This window comes from Trematomus bernacchii, unplaced genomic scaffold (genome assembly GCF_902827165.1).
Source record: "Trematomus bernacchii unplaced genomic scaffold, fTreBer1.1, whole genome shotgun sequence".
NCBI classification, from domain to species: domain Eukaryota; kingdom Metazoa; phylum Chordata; class Actinopteri; order Perciformes; family Nototheniidae; genus Trematomus; species Trematomus bernacchii.
The window spans coordinates 3,121,651-3,143,147 of NW_022987942.1; the positions used below are offsets into that span (position 1 = coordinate 3,121,651).

General features: G+C 41.2%; 1 protein-coding gene across 1 annotated transcript in view; it reads left to right on the forward strand.

Annotated features, from left to right (window-relative positions):
• The window catches only part of ascc3 (activating signal cointegrator 1 complex subunit 3), a 165,503-nt gene that overhangs the window by 78,501 nt on the left and 65,505 nt on the right, over positions 1 to 21,497 (forward strand). Inside the window, exons 14-18 of the mRNA XM_034115595.1 lie at positions 2,367 to 2,501; positions 16,921 to 17,112; positions 17,723 to 17,947; positions 18,522 to 18,641; positions 20,438 to 20,602. Of these exons, the coding sequence (XP_033971486.1) occupies positions 2,367 to 2,501; positions 16,921 to 17,112; positions 17,723 to 17,947; positions 18,522 to 18,641; positions 20,438 to 20,602 (837 nt within the window). The remainder of the gene's footprint in view (positions 1 to 2,366; positions 2,502 to 16,920; positions 17,113 to 17,722; positions 17,948 to 18,521; positions 18,642 to 20,437; positions 20,603 to 21,497) is intronic.

Consider the following 21,497-nt stretch of genomic DNA (forward strand, 5'->3'; position numbering starts at 1 on the left):
CAAGGGTCATGCAGTGTTTATACGTGATTAACAGGATCTTGTCATTTATTTTACAGGAAGGAATGAAAAAAAATATGCTCAATGTAGTTTTTCACGTATAGGACCTCCTGCAGCAGAGGTCGCGTTAACCGAATATTTTCCGCCTGAAAGATTTTTTTTAACAATGAGGAAAAAATCTGAAAGCAGTCCGTCATTTTGACAGATTAGAACAAACTCGGAACAGTGCCCCCGCAGTGAGGCTCCGGTGTTATGCCGTGTTATGCATGACTGCCAAAAAGTAAATGATACCGTTTCCAAATCGTACTTTGCCGTACAGATCATTGAAAAGCGCTAACAGTTCACAAGCGTGCGCCCCCCCCCCCCCCCCCCCCCCTCGCCAGAGTTGTGTAAAGGCCGACGGGTAATAATGGACTTTGACGGAAATGTTACGATCCTGTCCGTCAACATGACGGGCAGTGAAAAAGTCTAGCGCAACCTCTGTCCTGCAGTATATATTTTCCCAAACCCTTTGGATTGAACACCTGCTATCTGAAGTCTCTGACGACCTTATCTCCCTCAGTGTTACCCTCCCCCTTCCTTCTCCCATCCACCACCCTCCGCTCATTCTGCTTCCACTCTGCAGCCTCAGCAAGTCTGCTGGGAGGATGAGAGTTGTGAATTCAGACTTTACCGTTTAGCTCCCATCTGCTGCAGGAGTTGAACCCCCGTTTGAGCACCGGTGTTATCCTGTCTGCCTCATTTTATTGCAGGTGTTCACACACGCTTACACACACCCTTTTTCTAGCATTGTTCATCTAGCTCTCTTGCCCATTATATCCCTCAGAGACACACTTCAAATGAATCTTGCTGCAGCCATGGGAAACTTGTAAACTAACCTAATTCTACTTTACCACTAACAACTTTTTGTATCCCCCTCTTGACACTCTTCAATGGGCCAGTCCGCCCTGTGGGTTTGAGGCCGCTGAGGCCACAGATCATCTCGGGGGGGGCCTCCCTATCGCTCATTATTAAATTGTCAAGAAGTGGCTGTGACATATACTAGTTTCATCTGGGAGGATCTGATGGATGACATTTCCTTTATGATTTTCCCAGCACCCTCCTGGTGGGAAGCATGCTGCCAGAAAGAAGTTTAATAAGCAGAGAAGCGGCGGTTACTGCCGACAATGCTTCCACAGCGCTCAGTGGTGCTGATAAAACACCTTCAATAAATAACGCTTGCTGCAGTGGTCTCTTCGGACCTACTGTGTTTGTAGCATACACACAGCCGGTAGCTGGAGGTGTGTGCAGTCATGCAATGTGCTTTGGTCTAATAAAAGATGTCCATACTAAGAAACAAAAAGACATCAAAACAATATCCGCAGGGTCTTTCATGGCTTTTTACAGGTAATTGTAACACTTATTTAGTGCTCTATTATCGTTTGAATGTGCAATACTTATCTAAATTGTCATTTACACACCTTCTGTTTTATTTTATATTACCATGTGCCCCTGAAATTGTTAGAAGTATAGCAAATGGGAGTGTCTTTAATTTCAATTATTCAATAATAATCAGTTATTTTCTTTCTTTTTCTTATTGACCAAAGCTGCCGTCGCATGATATGCAATTTGCTCTTTGCACATTGCAAGGTAAGGCGCAAAGCCTCGCAATGGAAACAGCTAGTTTGTTTATGGTTACCTCCCCTGCTTATTGTTAAGCAGTCATCTGATTGATTTTGTGTTTCAAGGTCAATCAACTTATCAGTAGCACTCCACGATCTGGAAGTTAGCATTGCAAGAACAACAAAGAGCAATGGCATTTCTCCGTTTGATTTTGGATTATTGTATAAAATAATATCAGTTGCAAACGTTTACAGGTGTTGTTCAGCAAGATAATATCCAGGTAATAACACCACATATATAATTGTTGGTGTGTAAATGCAATCGCCACAAGTAAATAGCTAACAATGTAAAGGAACTACATCACAGACGTATGGCTTCATGTCACCACCGCTAAGCTAAAGGCGGCTAATGTTCGACATGATGGCTGACACAAGCTACAGAAATTCTCCAGTGGGGTATTTAATAACCTGTTTTATGTAAACAAATGTCAACATCTATTAAGCTTGGGGTAAGTCATCATAAATCATTGACTTTGGGACGAGGGAACTGGAAGTGGTAAAATGCCGACTCATAAGGTTTTAGCACTCATTCCTGCACCACTATGACGGAAGGTTAAGGGAGTCTTACATTTGATCCATTAAATGTTGAACTTGTTGACTTGAAATTCCAATTTTACAGATTGGAAAAACTGCATAACCAGCTGAACTTCTTTGTGATTATGTGTCAATGTTGTGTTCCTCCTTATCTTCTGTCTTTGTATGCCTTAGGTGATGGTGTTTGTCCACGCCCGTAATGCCACAGTGAGGACGGCAATGGGTCTGATCGAGATGGCCAAGAACCATGGAGAGATATGCGTCTTCCAACCAAACCAGGGGGCAGACTACGGCCACTGTGAGAAACAGGTACAATGTCCTTTTAAAAGCATCATCTAAAATCTTTTAGCTTAAATTCCCTCACAACAACACAGGGTTGTCAGGGTATGATTGGTCATTTTGGTTTTCAGCATAGTCAGTCACATTAGCTTTTTCTAATCCCATAGGCTAAATTGCTGTTGTAAACGTTTCCAGAGGTTATGGTGTTTGATGTTGGTTACAAAACTGGTTAATATGCCAAGAACAAGATTTCACAAACAAAAACAAACATTATCTGTTTATTCCCATGGAATTGCCCTGTCAAGTAAATCTGTTGAATTTACTTAAGTGAACTTTGATACACAAATGTGTATGTGCGCCTTGACAGTGCTGACCTGATGATGTCATGCTCTATTAACTTTGTTCCGCCATCTACTTTTACATAACCGTCCTCTGATGACGTATAAACTCCAAAAACAGGCAACACGGCCAGTGAGTAACTCAGCCACATGTCTTGAATAAACTCGTTCTCACAGTCAGATTTCTCGGCGTGGCTCCCGAGTTCAGGCGCATTTATGGCTAACTATTGTGTCGTAGGTTAGCGTGCCAGCTACAGCAGTTTGACAGTTAGCCCCAACATTATATAAGTCAACAAGCTCTCATCTCAGATGTTTAGGGCCCGAGCAACGACAAAGTCGGAGCAGAGGACCTGAGTTTGCAAAAGTTTGCTAATGTGAAAACCGATTTTTGGTAAGGGGGTTGGGTTCTGAATTCGCCACGCCCACACTGTGAAATGATTGTGGTATACTCTTATGAACGGCAGCAGAACACTCGGCAGAGAGTTCCTGTTTTATAGATAATGTTTTGCCCCGGCCCCTACTCTTTAGCTCCACTCCCCTCTTACATAACTCATGCACTGATTGTCACAGACACTTGCGGGAGGTATCATTTCACTCGGAAGAGCATGGGTGTGGACAGGTAGAGTGCAGCCCACCAGAGCATGGGAGTGCAAGAGCCGTTCAAAGGTTTAATTTGAGGAAATGCAGGTAGATTTTGCTGTGCTGCATTTATTTGATGTCCCACATAAGACATAGAACTTTGACACAACAACAGAAACAGAGGAAAAGTCACAGATAAAGATTGTCTGGGACAAAATGCTCCACATTTTTACACGACTGCACATTTACACAGACTAACACCAGTTATGCCAAAGAGAACAAGTTTGATATAAGAAAAGAGAATGCAGCTCATCATTACTGTCAACACAGTTTTGGTGCTACATTACATGTGTGGGCAGGCATGAGAGCAGGACCCTCTGTGTGAATGTGTGTGTATGTGTGTGTGCGCATGTGTAATTAATGGTTTCTCTGCTGTGAGAGTACACAGAGGTGGAGCTACATTCTCCCTCAGAGGATAGCCAGTCAAGACTCCGACTCGCGTATTTAAATCTCCTGCAACAGAAGGCAGAGTGATAAATTTAGTAACCTTTTCCTTCATTCCCTGGGGCTGAGCCAAGATTGATGCGCCTGTAATCTCTCCTCTATTTAAATGGGATATGTATACAAATCAGATCACTTTTCATGCTTTCTAAAACTGGAAATGGAGACAAGAGATTATGTTAGGGGACTAAAAATGGGTCTTTGTGGCCTGGTTAGTCTTTGAAACAGTACGTTAAAAGCATTTGTGCAAGTGTTCCCGCAGTATAAGTACATGAATGAAGCGTGTTGTGTTTGCACTAACTGTACGTTAATTCACTCCTGGCCCTTCTGCCTGTTTCCCAACATAATGAGAATTATCCACTCCATTAGTCCATCTGAGTGTTTGTCAGTCGGGCCTGCTCTGAAGGAAGAGGCTCAGGTTGATTCCACTCTAAGCCCACACAGAGATAATGCACTGCTTATTTGCACTCTGGAAATGGCCCCACATTAATATTTATAGGTGTTTTTTAATCTCCAATATGCATATGCAGTGAAATAAAGCACCTCTAAGGTCAGCCATATAATTTAGCATTTATTTATCCAGCTTTGAAAGTCAGAAGTGATTCCACCATATTTTTCTCTGCTAATGTTATTTAATTGGCTTAGTCCCCGGGGATTGGAGAGGCTGTCAATCAAGCTTAGATATCTTAATGCACACACTCCAATCAATTCTTGTTAAATACAGTTTGTGGTGAGCGATGATAAAGTGCTGTTGATGTTGAACACTTTCCATGAGAGCATTTCAAACAGTAGCCCCGCACTCCTAAAGTATTCAGACCCTTTACTAAAGCAAAAGTACAAATACTACACTATAAAAATTCTCTATTACAAGTAAGAATCCTGCTTCTGTAATGCTACTTACTCAACGTATGATCACGTAAATGTACTTGAGGTATTAAGATTAAAAGTATTCATTGAAGAAAAGCAAATATTCACGTTTGATAAATATCAAATGACATCAAAATGAGTTCAACAATTAGCAAAATTGCTGCCAATTAACTTTCTATCAATTCTCTCATTGTCTTAGGTACTAAAATATAATGTTGGCTATTTTAGCCTAAATCAAAACATATTATTTAACAGTTCCTCATATTGTTTCTGTGTTAACGTCTTCATTTATAAGGTAACTAAAGCTGTAAAATAACTGTAGTAAAGTAAAATGTGCATTTTATCCCTTGTATATGTACATAACTCTGACAGTGCCCCTTATGCTTGGGTTTTAATAGCTTTCATATCAAATAAACATTAGAATATACTGCCTAAAGTATTGATAGTGAGCACATGGCCTTATTTAAGTTCACTGTGTGGGACAGAACTGCCACTGTGTGTTCAAACCCACAGTTACTCTATCTTGTCATAACTTTTGTATTATCATTCTCCATTATCAAGAGGCCCTGCTCAGTGAAGATTACTCTGTGCAGTGCATCCCCCACTGAAAGCATATGCAAGTGTGTTCGGTAACATAATGCCCCCCAGATGTTGATTTTGAAAACAAAATAAGGAAATTATGTTGGAATGTCGATAGATGTAAAAGGACATTTATAGTAATTTAGTGGGAATGCTGTAACAGCATTCCAACTATCTGTTCTTCTACACACGAAATTCTTTAATTTTATTCCGCCCGTTATTTTGCCGGTCTTCTCCACCTGCATTGAACATCGCAGAAACTCCGTTCAAACATCAAAACGTTCAGCTCGGTCGGGAATCGAGTGCTATTACTTTAATCATTCATAACTTTCATAATTCCAGAGATACAGCCCATAATTCATCACATGTTTAACCATTGAAGTCAAGGGAGAAAATCTTCAGACTTGAACAATCTTCATGCGACTTCAACTGCTAACTGTTCCTTCATACTTTCACTCAGAAACCTCATTCCAACTTTAAAATGTTACACATCTTTCTGACATTATTCGTGTAACACAACTTTTAAATCTGATTCTTACTTTTAGAGATATTAAACATTGTTCAGACCTTTGTTAAAGAGGCTTTCTTCAGATTTTAACATTAACTAGAGTGCATGATGTCACAGCTAGAGTGTAGGAAATCTTTAAAGCTGCCATAATTCCCAAACCCTACATTCCTGACACATAATCTTTCATGACAAACGTAGGAAAACATCTCGTAGCTTGAAAAATGACAAATAATTAAGCAAAATAATTAAACAAAATGCCTCTTGAGGGCATGAAGTGACAAAAACGTTCAACATGTCTCCATTAAAGCCCATTGTAATTTCAGGCTGATATTTCCTCACAGCAGCAGCCGCACACTTTTAGTTAATCTGCCAAAAAGGCCACATTATTAACCCGAAAGTACACAAAAAGCACACTTCAGATACTCAAGGTCCTTGAGATGCTTCACGCTTTGAAATTTCACCGATATCTGTTACGGTTCTTCAACAAAACGTTCACATGTAACAGGTTTATCTCTCATTCAGAACAATGGAAACCTTTGATCTCTGGACACCTCGTTAGCTCAAATGTAAACACCTGTGTCATGGAACACGATGATGTCATAACTCCAACTGACATGCTCAGAGCAGCAGACTTCAGATAATGGTTAATGGTCCTGCCCTCAACAGCTCTACGTCAATTATGGGGTGTCATCATATGCCGAGATCATAAGATCAAGAGGGCGATCAAGAGAAGAGAGAGAGGGTGATCAAGAGGAGAGAGAGAGGGCGATCAAGAGAAGAGAGAGAGGATGATAGAAGAGTGAGAGGGTGATCAAGAGAAGAGAGAGGGCGATCAAGAGAAGAGAGAGAGGGCGATCAAGAGAAGAGAGAGAGGGTGATCAAGAGAAGAGAGAGAGGATGATAGAAGAGTGAGAGGGTGATCAAGAGAAGAGAGAGGGCGATCAAGAGAAGAGAGGGCGATCAAGAGAAGAGAGAGAGGGTGATCAAGAGAAGAGAGAGAGGGCGAGCAAGAGAAGAGAGAGAGGGCGAGCAAGAGAAGAGAGAGAGGGCGATCAAGAGAAGAGAGAGAAGAGAGTCAAACTAAAGTGGAGACATGGCAGAAACCCTACAGTGAAGTGTTCTCCTGTGAGAGGGCGATCCAGAGAAGAGAGAGAGGGCGATCAAGAGGAGAGAGAGAGGGCGATCAAGAGAAGAGAAAGAGAAGAGAGAGAGGGCGATCAAGAGAAGAGAGAGAGGGCGATCAAGAGAAGAGTGAGAGGGCGATCAAGAGAAGAGAGAGAGGGTGATCAAGAGAAGAGAGAGGGTGATCAAGAAGAGAGGGTGATAGAAGAGTGAGAGGGTGATCAAGAGAAGAGAGAGAGGGCGATCAAGAGAAGAGAGAGAGGGTGATAGAAGAGTGAGAGGGTGATCAAGAGAAGAGAGAGAGGGCGATCAAGAGAAGAGAGAGCGGGTGATCAAGAGAAGAGAGGGCGATCAAGAGAAGAGAGAGAGAAGAGAGAGAGGGCGACCAAGAGAAGAGAGAGGGTGATCAAGAGAAGAGAGAGAGAAGAGAGAGAGGGCGATCAAGAGAAGAGAGAGAGAAGAGAGAGAGGGCGATAGAAGATTGAGAGGGTGATCAAGAGAAGAGAGAGGGCGATCAAGAGAAGAGAGAGAGTAATGTAACCTCCTAATGTAATGTATAACTCCTGTGAAAATGTTCAAAAAGTGCTCAAACTTCACATGTGTGCTAACAGTCCAGCCGTGAAGACATCTACGGGACAGTTTTGAGATTTCTTCAAATGCCGTTGCCATGGCAACACAATGCTCACCATGAAACACGGTTTTCTCATAACTTCAGTGAAAATGCTCCAAAGGCCCAAAACTTCACAGGTTTGGTAACGATGCAGCCATCAACGCATCTAAGCGTATTATGGGATGTGATCAAATGCCGTTGGCATGGCGACAGATCATTCGCCATCAAGTTAGTTCAAAAGTTTGCAGTTCAAATATTCTGCTGCTTTTCCAAGCCTTTTTACTTTATTTTCTTCTCTCATCACACATTCAAGCCCCCAGTGTTCATGTATCATTTCAATCTAAATTCTTCACTTTCTTCTTACACATTACATTTCAGCATAGCAATTCAGCGGCAGCTTTTCAGCATAAAGCATTCCCACTAGCAATTTCTTCAGGAATTGCATTCTCTAGTTGTATTTATTACTGAAAATGAACCAGCAGCACCTTACACTGCTTATCTCGGGGAGCCAATAGTCTTAGTTTTGAATTGTACAATTACATTTTGATTATTTGCCTCATGCTTGACTTTCATGTTTAAGAAGGCACATCTTTTATTATAAAAAGAAAGATCCTAGAAAAAGTAACCCTAGCAAATACGGCAGCCAACTACTATTTTTCAAATCAAATCAAATCAAATCAGGTTTTATTTATATAGCACATTTTTAAAACGATTTTTGGTCGAGCCAAAGTGCTGTACATACAGTAAAAATACCTTACAATAAAGCCAACTACTATTTTTATTATAGATTCCAAATATTTTCACAATGAACTGTTTGCTCAATAAAACCAAATGACCCAAAGGTATTCAGTTTACTATGACCTACTATTACAAAGACAAATAAATGAGGAATTCCTGAGTAGTGAAAAGTTGGAACTATGTACCGGACTGTGTAATCAGCATGCCATTGGACATGTGGTTCTCCTGGCTTACTCCTCCCCTTCTGCTATCGTCTGACCGTTTACAAAACTGCTTACTATACTTAGCACCGATTAAGATTGTTTAAAGACAGAGAAACATCCACAGAGTTTTCTCCTCTGTAGCCAGCAGAATGGTAATGTGTGCATCCAGCCCTTCACCAGCGCTGACTCAGCACTGTGCAGAATGCTCTGGATATGGCAGACTAGTCTAACTGGTGACTAGTGACATCAACACCTAATTGAATTCAGTTGGCAATGGATTTTCTGTCCGATCAGTCAATGTGTTTCATGTCTTCTGGCAAATAATTCAGCCAATCACGGATTGTTGTGATGGTTTTATTGATATTCACTGTGAAATAAAGAAGAGAATATTTGAATGTGGTTTGTTTTGTACCAAAATTAGGAATAAGACAAGAAGTATTGTTCAATTACTGTGTTAATAATATATTTTGCTGAACAAGATTCAGTGGACAAAATGTGTCATGTATAAGATAGCATTGAATTGATCCTACTAACAAGTTTGTCTTTATTATCAAAGCTTGATAGAAGAATAACAAATAATAATAATTAAAATAATCTATGCTGTTGTTGTCTAAAAGGCATGAGTTAGCAGGGCTGCGCATTGGAAGAAGAAATAGAATATTGACATCACCTGGATATATGGATTTCTTTCTCATTTTACAGTAAATAATAAAGTAATGTAGCAGAAAGGTTTGCATACAGTTAGGCTGATGGTTCATTTTCAGTCAGAAATGTACCTTTTTTAAGCATCACAGAGGTATTATAAACAGCTATAGCTATAGATATTTATCAGAATACTAACCCTCTTAATGTAAAGAAGTAGCAAAATAAGTGTGAGGGTGTAAAGCATATGATATTACCCTCATCTTTGTGCAGGGAACCTGTGCCAAAACTCTCCCCAGAGACATTTGTAGTGTCCGAGTCGCCGTTTGACTTTCATTTGCTCCAACTCTGACAATGCAGCCTCTGCCATCCTCTCCCTTTTCTCCCCCCTTTTTTTATATGAGTTCTGGGAGATGAGCCCATGTGACTGGTTCCTGAGGAGAGAGGACTCTGCTGTGGAGGTTAAGAGACACCTTGTGGTCCCATGAGTCCATTACACATGACATAACAGAGCTCTCAGAGGTTATTGAGGACTGTCAAGTTAGGCATGGACTTACAGTTTTAATGGTGGGCGTCATGCCATGTGGTATGAAAGATTTGTCTGTTAGGATAGGGAAGCATCTTCCTGAAGAAGGAGTGTTACATTAGTGCTGATGCACTTTAAAGGTAGAAATAGACTGTACAGATGTACTGACGTGCCTTTACTTTTCCTTCCTCTTTAAACTCTCCATCTCTGTGGTCTTTAGATGTGCAGCTTTCATGTCACTTTGTTTGACAACATGCACCGATGCAGACACACTGAGTGGCAAACCTCCAGGGACTCTGCAGCAGCACCAGAGCAGGCTCATTAATGTCTGCCTTCACTTTCATTGGAGCTATTTTTACAAGTCTAGTCCACCAGCAGGGCTTTCATTGTGGCAGATCCGTGACAACCTGTCAGCGTGCCAAACCAGCTCCCCACTACACTGATCTACAACAATGAGCTGCAACTCAAAGGCTGCGGGGAAACAGGAATGAGACAGAGCAGTGACAAACACACATATCATAAAGATGGCTGTCTTAAATAGAAAGCTTTGTAAATTAGTGGGACAGTGTGAAGAGAACCAAGTACCTCTCCATCCAGTCGGACTATTCTTTATTCCAGCCCATTGTCATAGCCGTGTGTGTTATAGCATTGCAGAGCATGTTAAGCATTAAATACTCATTTCAATGTTAGCTGTTCTGCTGTAACACCCCCTCCCCTATGTTCAAGAGCAAAAGACTCCTCATAGAGACATTGTTTAGGATATATTTTGTGTGCTTTACAGATAAGATTGTGTTCCATTTCTAATTGATTTGGTACTTTATAGCTTAACTTAAAGAGGCCCTATTCTGCTTTTTGGGGATCCCCTCTCCTGTAGTGTGTTCTATAGGTTTGTGTGCATGTAAATGGTCTGCAAAGGCTAAAGTCCCTGTGTTCCTTCCAGAGGGACTTTCTCTCCCACACACTCCCCCCCCTGTCTGAAACACCTCCATTGGACTGCTTTGTTTTCTTCTGTAATATAGTGACATCACTATGTAACACTGGTTAGCACTTCAACACATTGTCCGTGATAGGCTAAGGGACGGGACATTCCGACCCTAATCTAAGCGGTTGACCAATAGCTACTGAGCCGGCCAGCTAACCAATCAGAGCAGACTGGGCTCTGGTTTCAGACAGAGGGTGAAAAGAGGTGCTGCAGCACAGGCAGTATGAGAAACATAAAGAGCTTTTTGAACATTAAAGCATGGAGACATGTCCCAGTAGAGAAACTACATACTGATATGAACCTGAAAATGATCATAAAAGGGCCCCTTTAAACAGTTCTGTACATAGCGCATCATCTTGTCATTTTCTATAATTAATAAATATCTGTATTTTAGCATAGAAAACCAGAGCATCCCATCTACTCTGTCATAGACCTCGTGGGAGAAGTGACAATACAAGAAAATCAATTCTCTAAATAGTAATTGTATTTAAATTATCAGTAAACACAAGCATTTAGAGATAATAACAATGTTACGCTTCAGAGATGCAAGCGTAATAGCGCTGCCACACACAGATAACAGGGCAGGACAACCATCGGAGTACACTTCCTGTGGACACTGGCACTATGACTTCATTAACAGGAGATCAGACTGTAGAGCAGCATCTCTGGACATTCAGGTTAGGGACGAGTTGAGGCTCTTTTTAAGTTGCTAACCATCCAAATAGCATTTTTAACATTATCATAATGCTGCTTTTATTGTACTAAAGGTGTGTACAAATACATATGATGTAAGGCTCATGGAGCATGTGTCTCAAGGCACAAGATAAGAGCAGAGACAATGGATGCTTACAATAATGACCAAACTTGATTCCACCCCTGTGCACTTCAGCAGTAAAGAATATTGCAGGAACCTGAAACATGCGTATGAAATCATTTCAGTGAAGCTGTTTTTCGATTCACAACAACATTAAAGCCCGGGCTCTGTTGCCTCTTGCTTGACTTGTACTTTCGTGTTGTATAAGCTCACAGCAGGTCCAATCTACTTTAATATGATAGAAATCAATAACTATATAACTGGGAGGGGGGGTCGTTCTTACAAAAATACATCACAAAGTGCTTCACAGTAGGGGAAAACAGACATAGAATGTACAAAATCAGGAAAGTCCCTCTGGAGGAACACAGGGATTTTAGCCTTTGCAGACCATTTACATGCACACAAACCTATATAACACACTACAGGAAAGAGAAAACCCCGAAAAGTTTTCAAGAATGTTACTGTTTCATTACAGATAGCAACATTTATAATGCATTGCAGCAGCAGAGAACACTTTAATATGCGTTTCATTGCTTGTCACAGATGTGCAAAATGTGGCACTTATTCTAAACCAGATAATCTACAAGTAAGTTCATTTACTACAGCCTAAGAAAACACATCGTACAACATAATTGTGACAAATTGTAAATCATAATAATAAAATGTGGCACTGTGGAGTCAAATCCACCGTAGATGAAGCTGAAACAGAATGAGATGGAGGCAGATGGTGATGGAGAAGTGGAGCAGAGTGGATGTGAGTGGAAGCCCATCCTCCCACTCTATCCAGCGCTAACAGCCCGCTCCTCGGAGCACCAAACATTATGACTATCAAGGGCCACTAAATGAAATCAACAATTAGCCATCAAGCCTCAATTCAGCACACACTGAAGAGCTGTGGTGCTCATGACAGTCAGTGTAGAGACCTATCTGCTGCTCTTCACCACACGTTTTTGGTCTGATTTTACAACTCTGAGCTTTGTAATTTTTTGCATTTTAATACTGATGCTTCCACATTTCTGGTAATGCCTTTGTGTTTCCTGCAACTCAAAGTAAAAGGGTTTTACGAGTGGTCGAATGAAATTGACAGTCATGTTAACCCTCCTGTTGTGTTCGTTTCTGCCCCCTTACCTTTCCCGTTCAAATTTGACCGATCCTTTTTTAAACTGCTCTTACATTAACACAAAAACATGAATACATGAATAGATACAACACAAAAAACAGGAATCATCATTATTTAAGACAATGTTTCAGACTACTGGTTTAGATGAATATATGCAGTGAATATACAAATAATAGACACTGAAAATGAACATGGTTGTCGATATGTAGGTCTGTGCGCAGCATCCGGACTAAAACCACCAGACTCAGGGACAGTTTCATCCCACAGGCAATAAAACTGTTAAACACCTGAACTGTTGAAACAACATCCACAATATTCATCTGGCTGCTACTTAGAAATTATTTATCTATTTACCTAATATATCATATTTCAATGACTTGCATATAGACTCTTATTGCACTATTTCACTATTTCACTTTTTTAAACTATTTTCTTCTTGTATTTCCTATTTACTATTTACTTGCACTATATTTTTCTGTTTATCTGTGTTTTGTGTTGCTCTGTTGGAGAAGCCTGTGACACAAGATTTTCATCGACATAACTACACTGTAGCTATGTTCGTTTGACAAATAAAGAACCTTGAACCTTGTACTATCTGATGGATGAACATAATGTAGGGTCTACTATAGACAAAGGTATAACCCAACAAACCATGTAAGAGAACAGTGTTTTAGAAAATCAAATGATTTATTATTTAATTGTATACATGTATTTGTAATGTTGAGTGTATATATAATATAAGGGTAATGCCCACTGTGGAGCATACCATTAGGCCTTTAAGCAATCACATGTAAAACACAATATTTATGATTGATGAAAGTAGTAAATCAGATATGACCCGCACTGAAAACACTGAAACATTGACTTTAATTAAGTTGAACCTAATTATTTTAATTTTTACTTTATATAATTGCATTCAACTAACCTATTACAACTCTGTTAACATAAGATATTTAATTAAAGTCAACGTTTCAGTTTTTTGAGTGCGAACACGACAGGAGGGTTAAACTACTTAGTTAATCTCTGTCTGCTTAGGACATGTATAGGCTTTGTAGTTTGTTGCATTTTAATACTGATGCTTCCACATTTCTGGTCATGCCTTTGTGTTTCCTGTTACTCAGAGTATCAGGGATCTACATGTGCTCAAATGAAATTGTCATTAATGCTACACCAGTTAGTTATTCCCCCTCCACTCAGTGGTGCTTAGAGAAGGTTTGCCAAGCCGTATAATGGTTTATTTGGGCTGTGGTGTTGGCTGATGTGTGCCCACTGCCCAGGCCCAGCAGTGACAGACGGAGAGTGGAGCTGGCAGCTGGCTGTCTGCGGACACACAGAGCTCTGCAGCGAGGCACAGCGAGTGGCAGGGCCTAATGGGACCTGAGCAGGAGCTTAGGTCACTGCCATCTCAAATACAGCCATGGCACTGCAGACATCGGCGCTAACTCACCTTAGATTAGAGGCTGGAAGCATGGTGGTAACACACTCTGACACCTCAAAGCAAAGCCTCAGCCAGAGCATTTCAATTACCCAGCTTCCCCTGCTCCGGTGGATCTCCACAGCACAGTGCGTGCCCTAAGGTCTGCCAGGACACAGTGGGCCCTGGTTTTACACATCATATTAAGAATAACTTATTTATATTGTCTCCTATGTATGGGATTGTCATTACTGCACAAAACATGGAGGTAAAGGGTTAGCATAACAAAGCACTACCACAAAGAAATGCTTGTCTTCTGTAAAAGTTCAAACAATGAACTAGCACACACAGTCATAGAAAAGGGAGCAGAGTGAAGAGTCTTCTTCATAGGCATTCATTCCAGGCCTGCGCGGTAAACCACCAGCAATATGTATGGAGATATATAAGTCATCAGTAGTTGATTGATAGTTTCACTTAGGCCTTTAGCTTACCTTAGCCATCTGCATGTTTGTGCCTCTAACTAGAGGCTGTTAAGTATGTGTATGCCGTGTCAAATTGTTATGTTATTGTCAACCCTCAGTGCAGCTTTAATCGAGTGCTGCACTGATGACTTAGTTTGTGGGCTGAGCCAGAAGTTAGCAACACAATGACGCTCTCGGCAAAATGCTGTAGGATTTTTCCATTGGATTTTGGAATATTGCAGAAACAAACCCTTATGATCCTCACACGTTTTGTTCATTAGGATAAACTTTACATATTAACATCACTTTAATGAGGTTTGAAGCGAAATGCAATTGCCAGACTAAAAATATTAACTATGTAAATGAAAGGACATCACGCCAGTTGCCACTGCTAAGCTAAAGGTGGCTAATGTTCGGCTTATGTTTTTTTGTCTAATTTAGTTATTGACCGCCATTTTTATGACAGTAAGAACCTTCATATATTTACCAGTGGGGTATTTACTGACGTATTGTATTTCGTAGAACAAAATGTGAAAATCCCTTCTATTTGTATAAACCATAGACATTTCGGGCATCTAACACATTCAAAAAAACATTAACTTCATGACATTTTAAACAATGTTGTCTCCTATCCCGTGCTAGAACCATTATCAACATGGCTTCCTGTATTTTAAAAAGATGCTTTGCAGCAACTCCGTCACATTTCAGTTTTGCCAAAGCAGCTTGGGCCAAGAAAGATGTCAAATCCATTAGGTAACAAATATCTCTAAATAAAGGAACATTGTTGTACTTATGTTTTGATTTGTATAAACCCCCATTTTTTTATTCTATAATCTTAATCTTTTTACCTAATGAAAGAACATTTTAACACAGTTGTTAAATTAAATTTGAAAGTCATTACACACATCCGCAAGGTTTGCATACAGCATAAGAGAGTCAATGCAACATAAAGCGCGTGTGTGTGTGGGTCTTTGTCTTTGTGTGAGAGAGGCAGACAGCTGCTGGCAGTAATGTGCTTTCTCTTGTGTTCAGAGCGCTGGGCGCTGACCTCTATTTAGATGCCCAGAGAGAGAGATAACGTCCTGTGATGAGAACTACCCTCAGGCCAGGCCGGGTCTCAGCCCACTGTCAGTCATCGTGTGTGTGTGTGTGTGTGTGTGTGTGTGTGTGTGTGTGTGTGTGTGTGTGTGTGTGTGTGTGTGTGTGTGTGTGTGTGTGTGTGTGTGTGTGTGTGTGTGTGTGTGTGTGTGTGTGTGTGTGTGTGTGTGTGTGTGTGTGTGTGTGTGTGTGTGTGTGTGTGTGTGTGTGTGTGTGTGTGTGTGTGTGTGTGTGTGTGTGTGTGTGTGTGTGTGTGTGTGTGTGTGTGTGTGTGTGTGTGTGTGTGTGTGTGTGTGTGTGTGTGTGTGTGTGTTGTGGTGTGTGTGTGTGTGTGTGGTGTGTGTGTGTGTGTGTGTGTGTGTGTGACTTTCTTACATATATTTTGCTATTTGCAAGAAAAATTACCATCAGGTTTTGATTAGTTACTAGTATCACATTATGGCTAACGTTAGCTACGTTAGCAAATGCTACAAGCTTGTAAATTAGCATTATATGGCTAAATTGGCACCAAACGCTAATACACATGCTACTGTACATACTCGTCCCATAACGTAGCAATATTTCTAATTCTAAACTCAATCATATTTAATCATGCAGCCAAGACACACCAAACTTACACTCGCAGTGGGAGCATGGATGTATAAACAGAACTAGAGCACCGGACACCATGTTGAAGTTGACCGCAGCGTAGATGTTACGCTACGTTCAGAACGCATTAAACATCCCCTCATGGGGCTACACTGATGTTATTGGCTAAAAATGAAGGAGGCATCTGATTGGGTACAAACAGTACATTGCTGGTGGCGTCAGGGGAGTCCCAAAATGTGTTTTTATAAAAGTAACAACAAATATTTAAAATATGTTTCATGATAAAAACATGAATATGTTACATTTTTCCACATGAAACATATTTTAAATAATGTATATTAATACATATATGTATATAAATACATATATTTGAATCCAAAAATATCCAAAAATATTTGTTTGAGGATCAGAAATATATTGGTGAACTTTATTTAAATATACGTGGATTTTGTTTTACATAAAACAATAAATATATATATATGCATTGAAAAATATTTCTGTAGATTGAGACATTATATATAAATCCTGAATAACATTTGTGAACCCTTCTGTTAGCTTCAATTTATTTTGAGACTGAAATGCCCCATTCTGAGCCCCGTTTGTTCTGACATCGCCTGATAAAATGCATGTGTGTCTATTTGGGGCCTGATGTGTATAGTCCTATATGTATGTATGTATTTGTACTGTATACAATAACAGCGTAAACTACATTTCCTCAATTGGAATTAAGAAAAGTAAAATGTCTTCTTCTACTTTCAGATCCAGCGCTCCAGAAACAAGGAGATGAAGGAGATGTTCCCAGAAGGCTTTGGGATCCATCATGCCGGCATGCTGCGCTCCGACCGCAGCATGATGGAGAGCATGTTCTCCAAAGGCCACCTGAAGGTGCTGGTGTGCACCGCCACTCTGGCCTGGGGAGTCAACCTGCCGGCACACGCAGTCATCATCAAGGTTCTACTCTTTCACTCAGTCTGTTTAGCTGTTCCTCTTCAGTTTAAGTTTCTTTGTCTGTCCCTCAGGAAGATATATCATTTGTTGAATCATGACGGTGTGTGTTGTTCTAAATGAACTACAGTGTGTGTGTTCATGGTGTTGATGGATCATGTCACCTGGTCTGGTTCATTGATGTGTTTTAATAGTTTGGAATGGAATGGTACAGAGGAAGAAAATATGTAAAATGTTGATATATACACATACACAAAAACAACTTCAGAACATAAGCAGACTTACCCTTATATTATAAATGTATCACAACACAGATAGTGTTTTATTTTTTGCACACAAAAAAACATTACAATTAATCTCAATATTCATATTTATACTTAAATGCTAAATGAAAAAACTGAGCTGTATTTAAAATAGTGTAATGAGTGTACTGGAACTATATTGGCATCAAATCTGAAGAAGCCTGTGTTTTTGATATATACATAGTTAGGTACATACACTGCACAGAGCTCCGGGGATGAAACTGTCCCTGAGTCTGCCGGTCTTGGTCCAGGTTCTGGTGGCTCAAGTGTTTCCAGTCCTCTCAACGCCCGTCTGTCTCTTGTCTCTATAACAGGGGACTCAAATCTACGATGCCAAGCGTGGGACCCTGGTGGATCTGGGCATCCTGGACGTCATGCAGATCTTTGGACGTGCAGGTCGTCCGCAGTTTGACAAGTACGGTGAGGGCACCATCATCACCACCCATGACAAACTGAGCCACTACCTGACCCTGCTCACCCAGCAGAACCCCATCGAGAGCCAGTTCCTGGACAGGCTGGCCGACAACCTGAACGCTGAGGTCAGTCCCAGAGTGACTTCATCACAGATCTAGTGTGTGTTTTACCAAGACTGAAATCACCTTCGGGGGTTTTTCACTGAAATATCTGATGCATTACAGCATGAAGCCCTCAGTACATCATATCATTAATTACAATGTGACCTAAAAAATGTAAGTCAAGACAAAATAAATGAGTTAAATGTATTAAAAAAGAAGGAACAAAATAAAGGTAAGATAGTAGCTGTAGTTTGTTTGTTGATGTGTGATTATATATCATGTCTTTTGGAGTGTGTCATTCATAATCTGATAAAGGCTTCATTGTGAGCACATAGTCAGACCTGTTCTGTTTTGATGACAAACACATTGATGTTTTTCAAATGCAACTCTCTTCCCACTGTTCAGTGGAACGACGAACAGATTCATCTCAAGACAGTCTGCAGTCTGACCAGTGTGATGGTCCAAATCATGCTATAGAATGAAATAGTCTCACAGTTAGGAAGAGTAGAAGGAAAAAAAAGTTTGTGTTGAGACTGCAGTATCTGGAGTGTCCACTAGATGGAGACAGAGACTGATGTGTTCCTCTCTCCTGACTCAGATCGCTCTGGGGACCGTCACCAACGTGGAGGAGGCTGTGAAGTGGCTCAGCTACACCTACCTGTTTGTCCGCATGAGGGCCAACCCACTGGCATACGGCATCAACCACAAGGCCTATCAGGTCAGGGGTCCTATGTGTCTGTCTATCTGTCTGTCTGTCTGTCTGTCTGTCTGTCTGTCTGTCTGTCTCTCTGTCTGTCTGTCTGTCTGTCTGTCTGTCTGTCTGTCTGTCTCTCTGTCTGTCTGTCTGTCTGTCTGTCTGTCTGTCTGTCTCTCTGTCTGTCTGTCTGTCTGTCTGTCTGTCTGTCTGTCTCTCTGTCTGTCTGTCTGTCTGTCTGTCTGTCTGTCTGTCTGTCTGTCTCTCTGTCTGTCTGTCTGTCTCTCTGTCTGTCTGTCTGTCTCTCTGTCTGTCTGTCTGTCTGTCTGTCTGTCTGTCTGTCTGCCTGTCTGTCTGTCTGTCTGTCTGTCTGTCTGTCTCTCTGTCTGTCTCTTTGTCTGTCTCTCTGTCTGTCTCTCTGTCTGTCTCTTTGTCTGTCTGTCTCTCTGTCTGTCTCTCTGTCTGTCTCTCTGTCTGTCTCTTTGTCTGTCTCTCTGTCTGTCTCTCTGTCTGTCTCTTTGTCTGTCTCTCTGTCTGTCTGTCTGTCTCTCTGTCTGTCTCTTTGTCTGTCTCTTTGTCTGTCTGTCTGTCTGTCTCTCTGTCTGTCTCTCTGTCTGTCTGTCTGTCTGTCTCTTTGTCTGTCTGTCTCTCTGTCTGTCTCTTTGTCTGTCTGTCTGTCTGTCTGTCTCTCTGTCTGTCTCTCTGTCTGTCTGTCTGTCTGTCTGTCTGTCTCTTTGTCTGTCTGTCTCTCTGTCTGTCTCTTTGTCTGTCTGTCTGTCTGTCTGTCTGTCTGTCTGTCTGTCTGTCTGTCTGTCTGTCTGTCTCTCTGTCTGTCTCTTTGTCTGTCTGTCTGTCTCTCTGTCTGTCTCTCTGTCTGTCTGTCTGTCTGTCTCTTTGTCTGTCTGTCTCTTTGTCTGTCTGTCTCTCTGTCTCTCTGTCTGTCTGTCTGTCTCTCTGTCTGTCTCTCTGTCCGTCCGTCTGTCCAACAGGGGAGATTCAGCTCTTCACTCTTGTCTTTTTAAAATGACACATATAGGCCCGAAATGAACAAACGCACAAACAGGACCTATAGACAGGCAAAAATAAAGAGATGGCAGAGCGAAGGGCCTGCCAATGGGAGCAGTTGAGGGCCTTGCTCAAGGACATCTCAGCAGTGCCCAGCAAATGAACTGGCACCTCTCCAGCTACCAGTTCACATGCAGTATATTGATCTTATCTGGGCTTGAACTGGCACCCTTCGGTCCCTACAGACAGAGCTACTATTCACCTGTCTATACCTGGTCTAATACCAATGGACTCATTTATAGAAACCAATAGCATTTTAAAAGGTTCAAAGAACCTGACACAAGTAAGAACAAATATTCTGATGATCCAATTTTTTTATAAGGTAAAACAACATTTTTGCCGGTATAATATTTTTTATGGGGTTCATTTTGTTCTCATTAGTGGAAAGAAAGACCTAGCTAGCTATAACCTTTTTTTTAATATGGTTGGTGAAAGATCAACAATCAACATCAGGATTTTTGAAGGTCACTGCAGTTATGTAAAATTGTTATCCAATTTCAATCTAATATCACGCTTAACTTAATTGTGACCGTTACTGCCACTCGTGTTTTAATATTTAAAAAGTTCTAATTGTATTATTTTAAGTTATTTCTGCTTGAAAAAATACAGTTGTTTATCGGTGTATAAAAACCGTATTAAAAAACAGTAACTGCATAGAAAGCAGGTTTAAGTGCAGCCTTAGAAAGAAAAGAGAAACCAATATGCAACACGGACTTAACATATCTTAAAATAACAGTGGTGTTCACATGTTTCAGATGGACCCCTCCCTGATGCTGTACAGGAAGGAGCTGGTGGTGGAGGCCGGCAGGAAGCTGGACAAGGCCCGCATGATCCGCTTCGAGGAGCGCACCGGGTACTACGCCTCCACCGACATGGGCAGGACCGCCAGCCACTTCTACATCAGATACAACACCATCGAGGTACACTCACTGCTCCATCACATACTACACCATCAGATACTACACTCACTGCTCCATCAGATACTACACTCACTGCTACATCAGATACTACACCATGGAGGTACACTCATTACTACATAAGATATTACACCATCGAGGTACACTCACTGCTCCATCAGATACTACACCATCAGATACTACACCATCAGATACTACACCATGGAGGTACACTCACTGCTCCATCAGATACTACACCATGGAGGTACACTCACTTCTACATCAGATACTACACCATGGAGGTACACTCATTACTACATAAGATATTACACCATGGAGGTACACTCACTGCTCCATCAGATACTACACCATCAGATACTACACCATCGAGGTACACTCACTGCTCCATCAGATACTACACCATGGAGGTACACTCACTTCTACATCAGATACTACACCATGGAGGTACACTCATTACTACATAAGATATTACACCATTGAGGTACACTCACTGCTCCATCAGATACTACACCATCAGATACTACACCATCGAGGTACACTCACTGCTCCATCAGATACTACACCATGGAGGTACACTCACTGCTCCATCAGATACTACACCATCGAGGTACACTCACTGCTCCATCAGATACTACACCATGGAGGTACACTCACTACTCCATCAGATACTACACCATCGAGGTACACTCACTGCTCCATCAGATACTACACCATCGAGGTACACTCACTGCTCCATCAGATACTACACCATCGAGGTACACTCACTGCTCCATCAGATACTACACCATCGAGGTACACTCACTGCTCCATCAGATACTACACCATCGAGGTACACTCACTGCTCCATCAGATACTACACCATCGAGGTACACTCACTACTCCATCAGATACTACACCA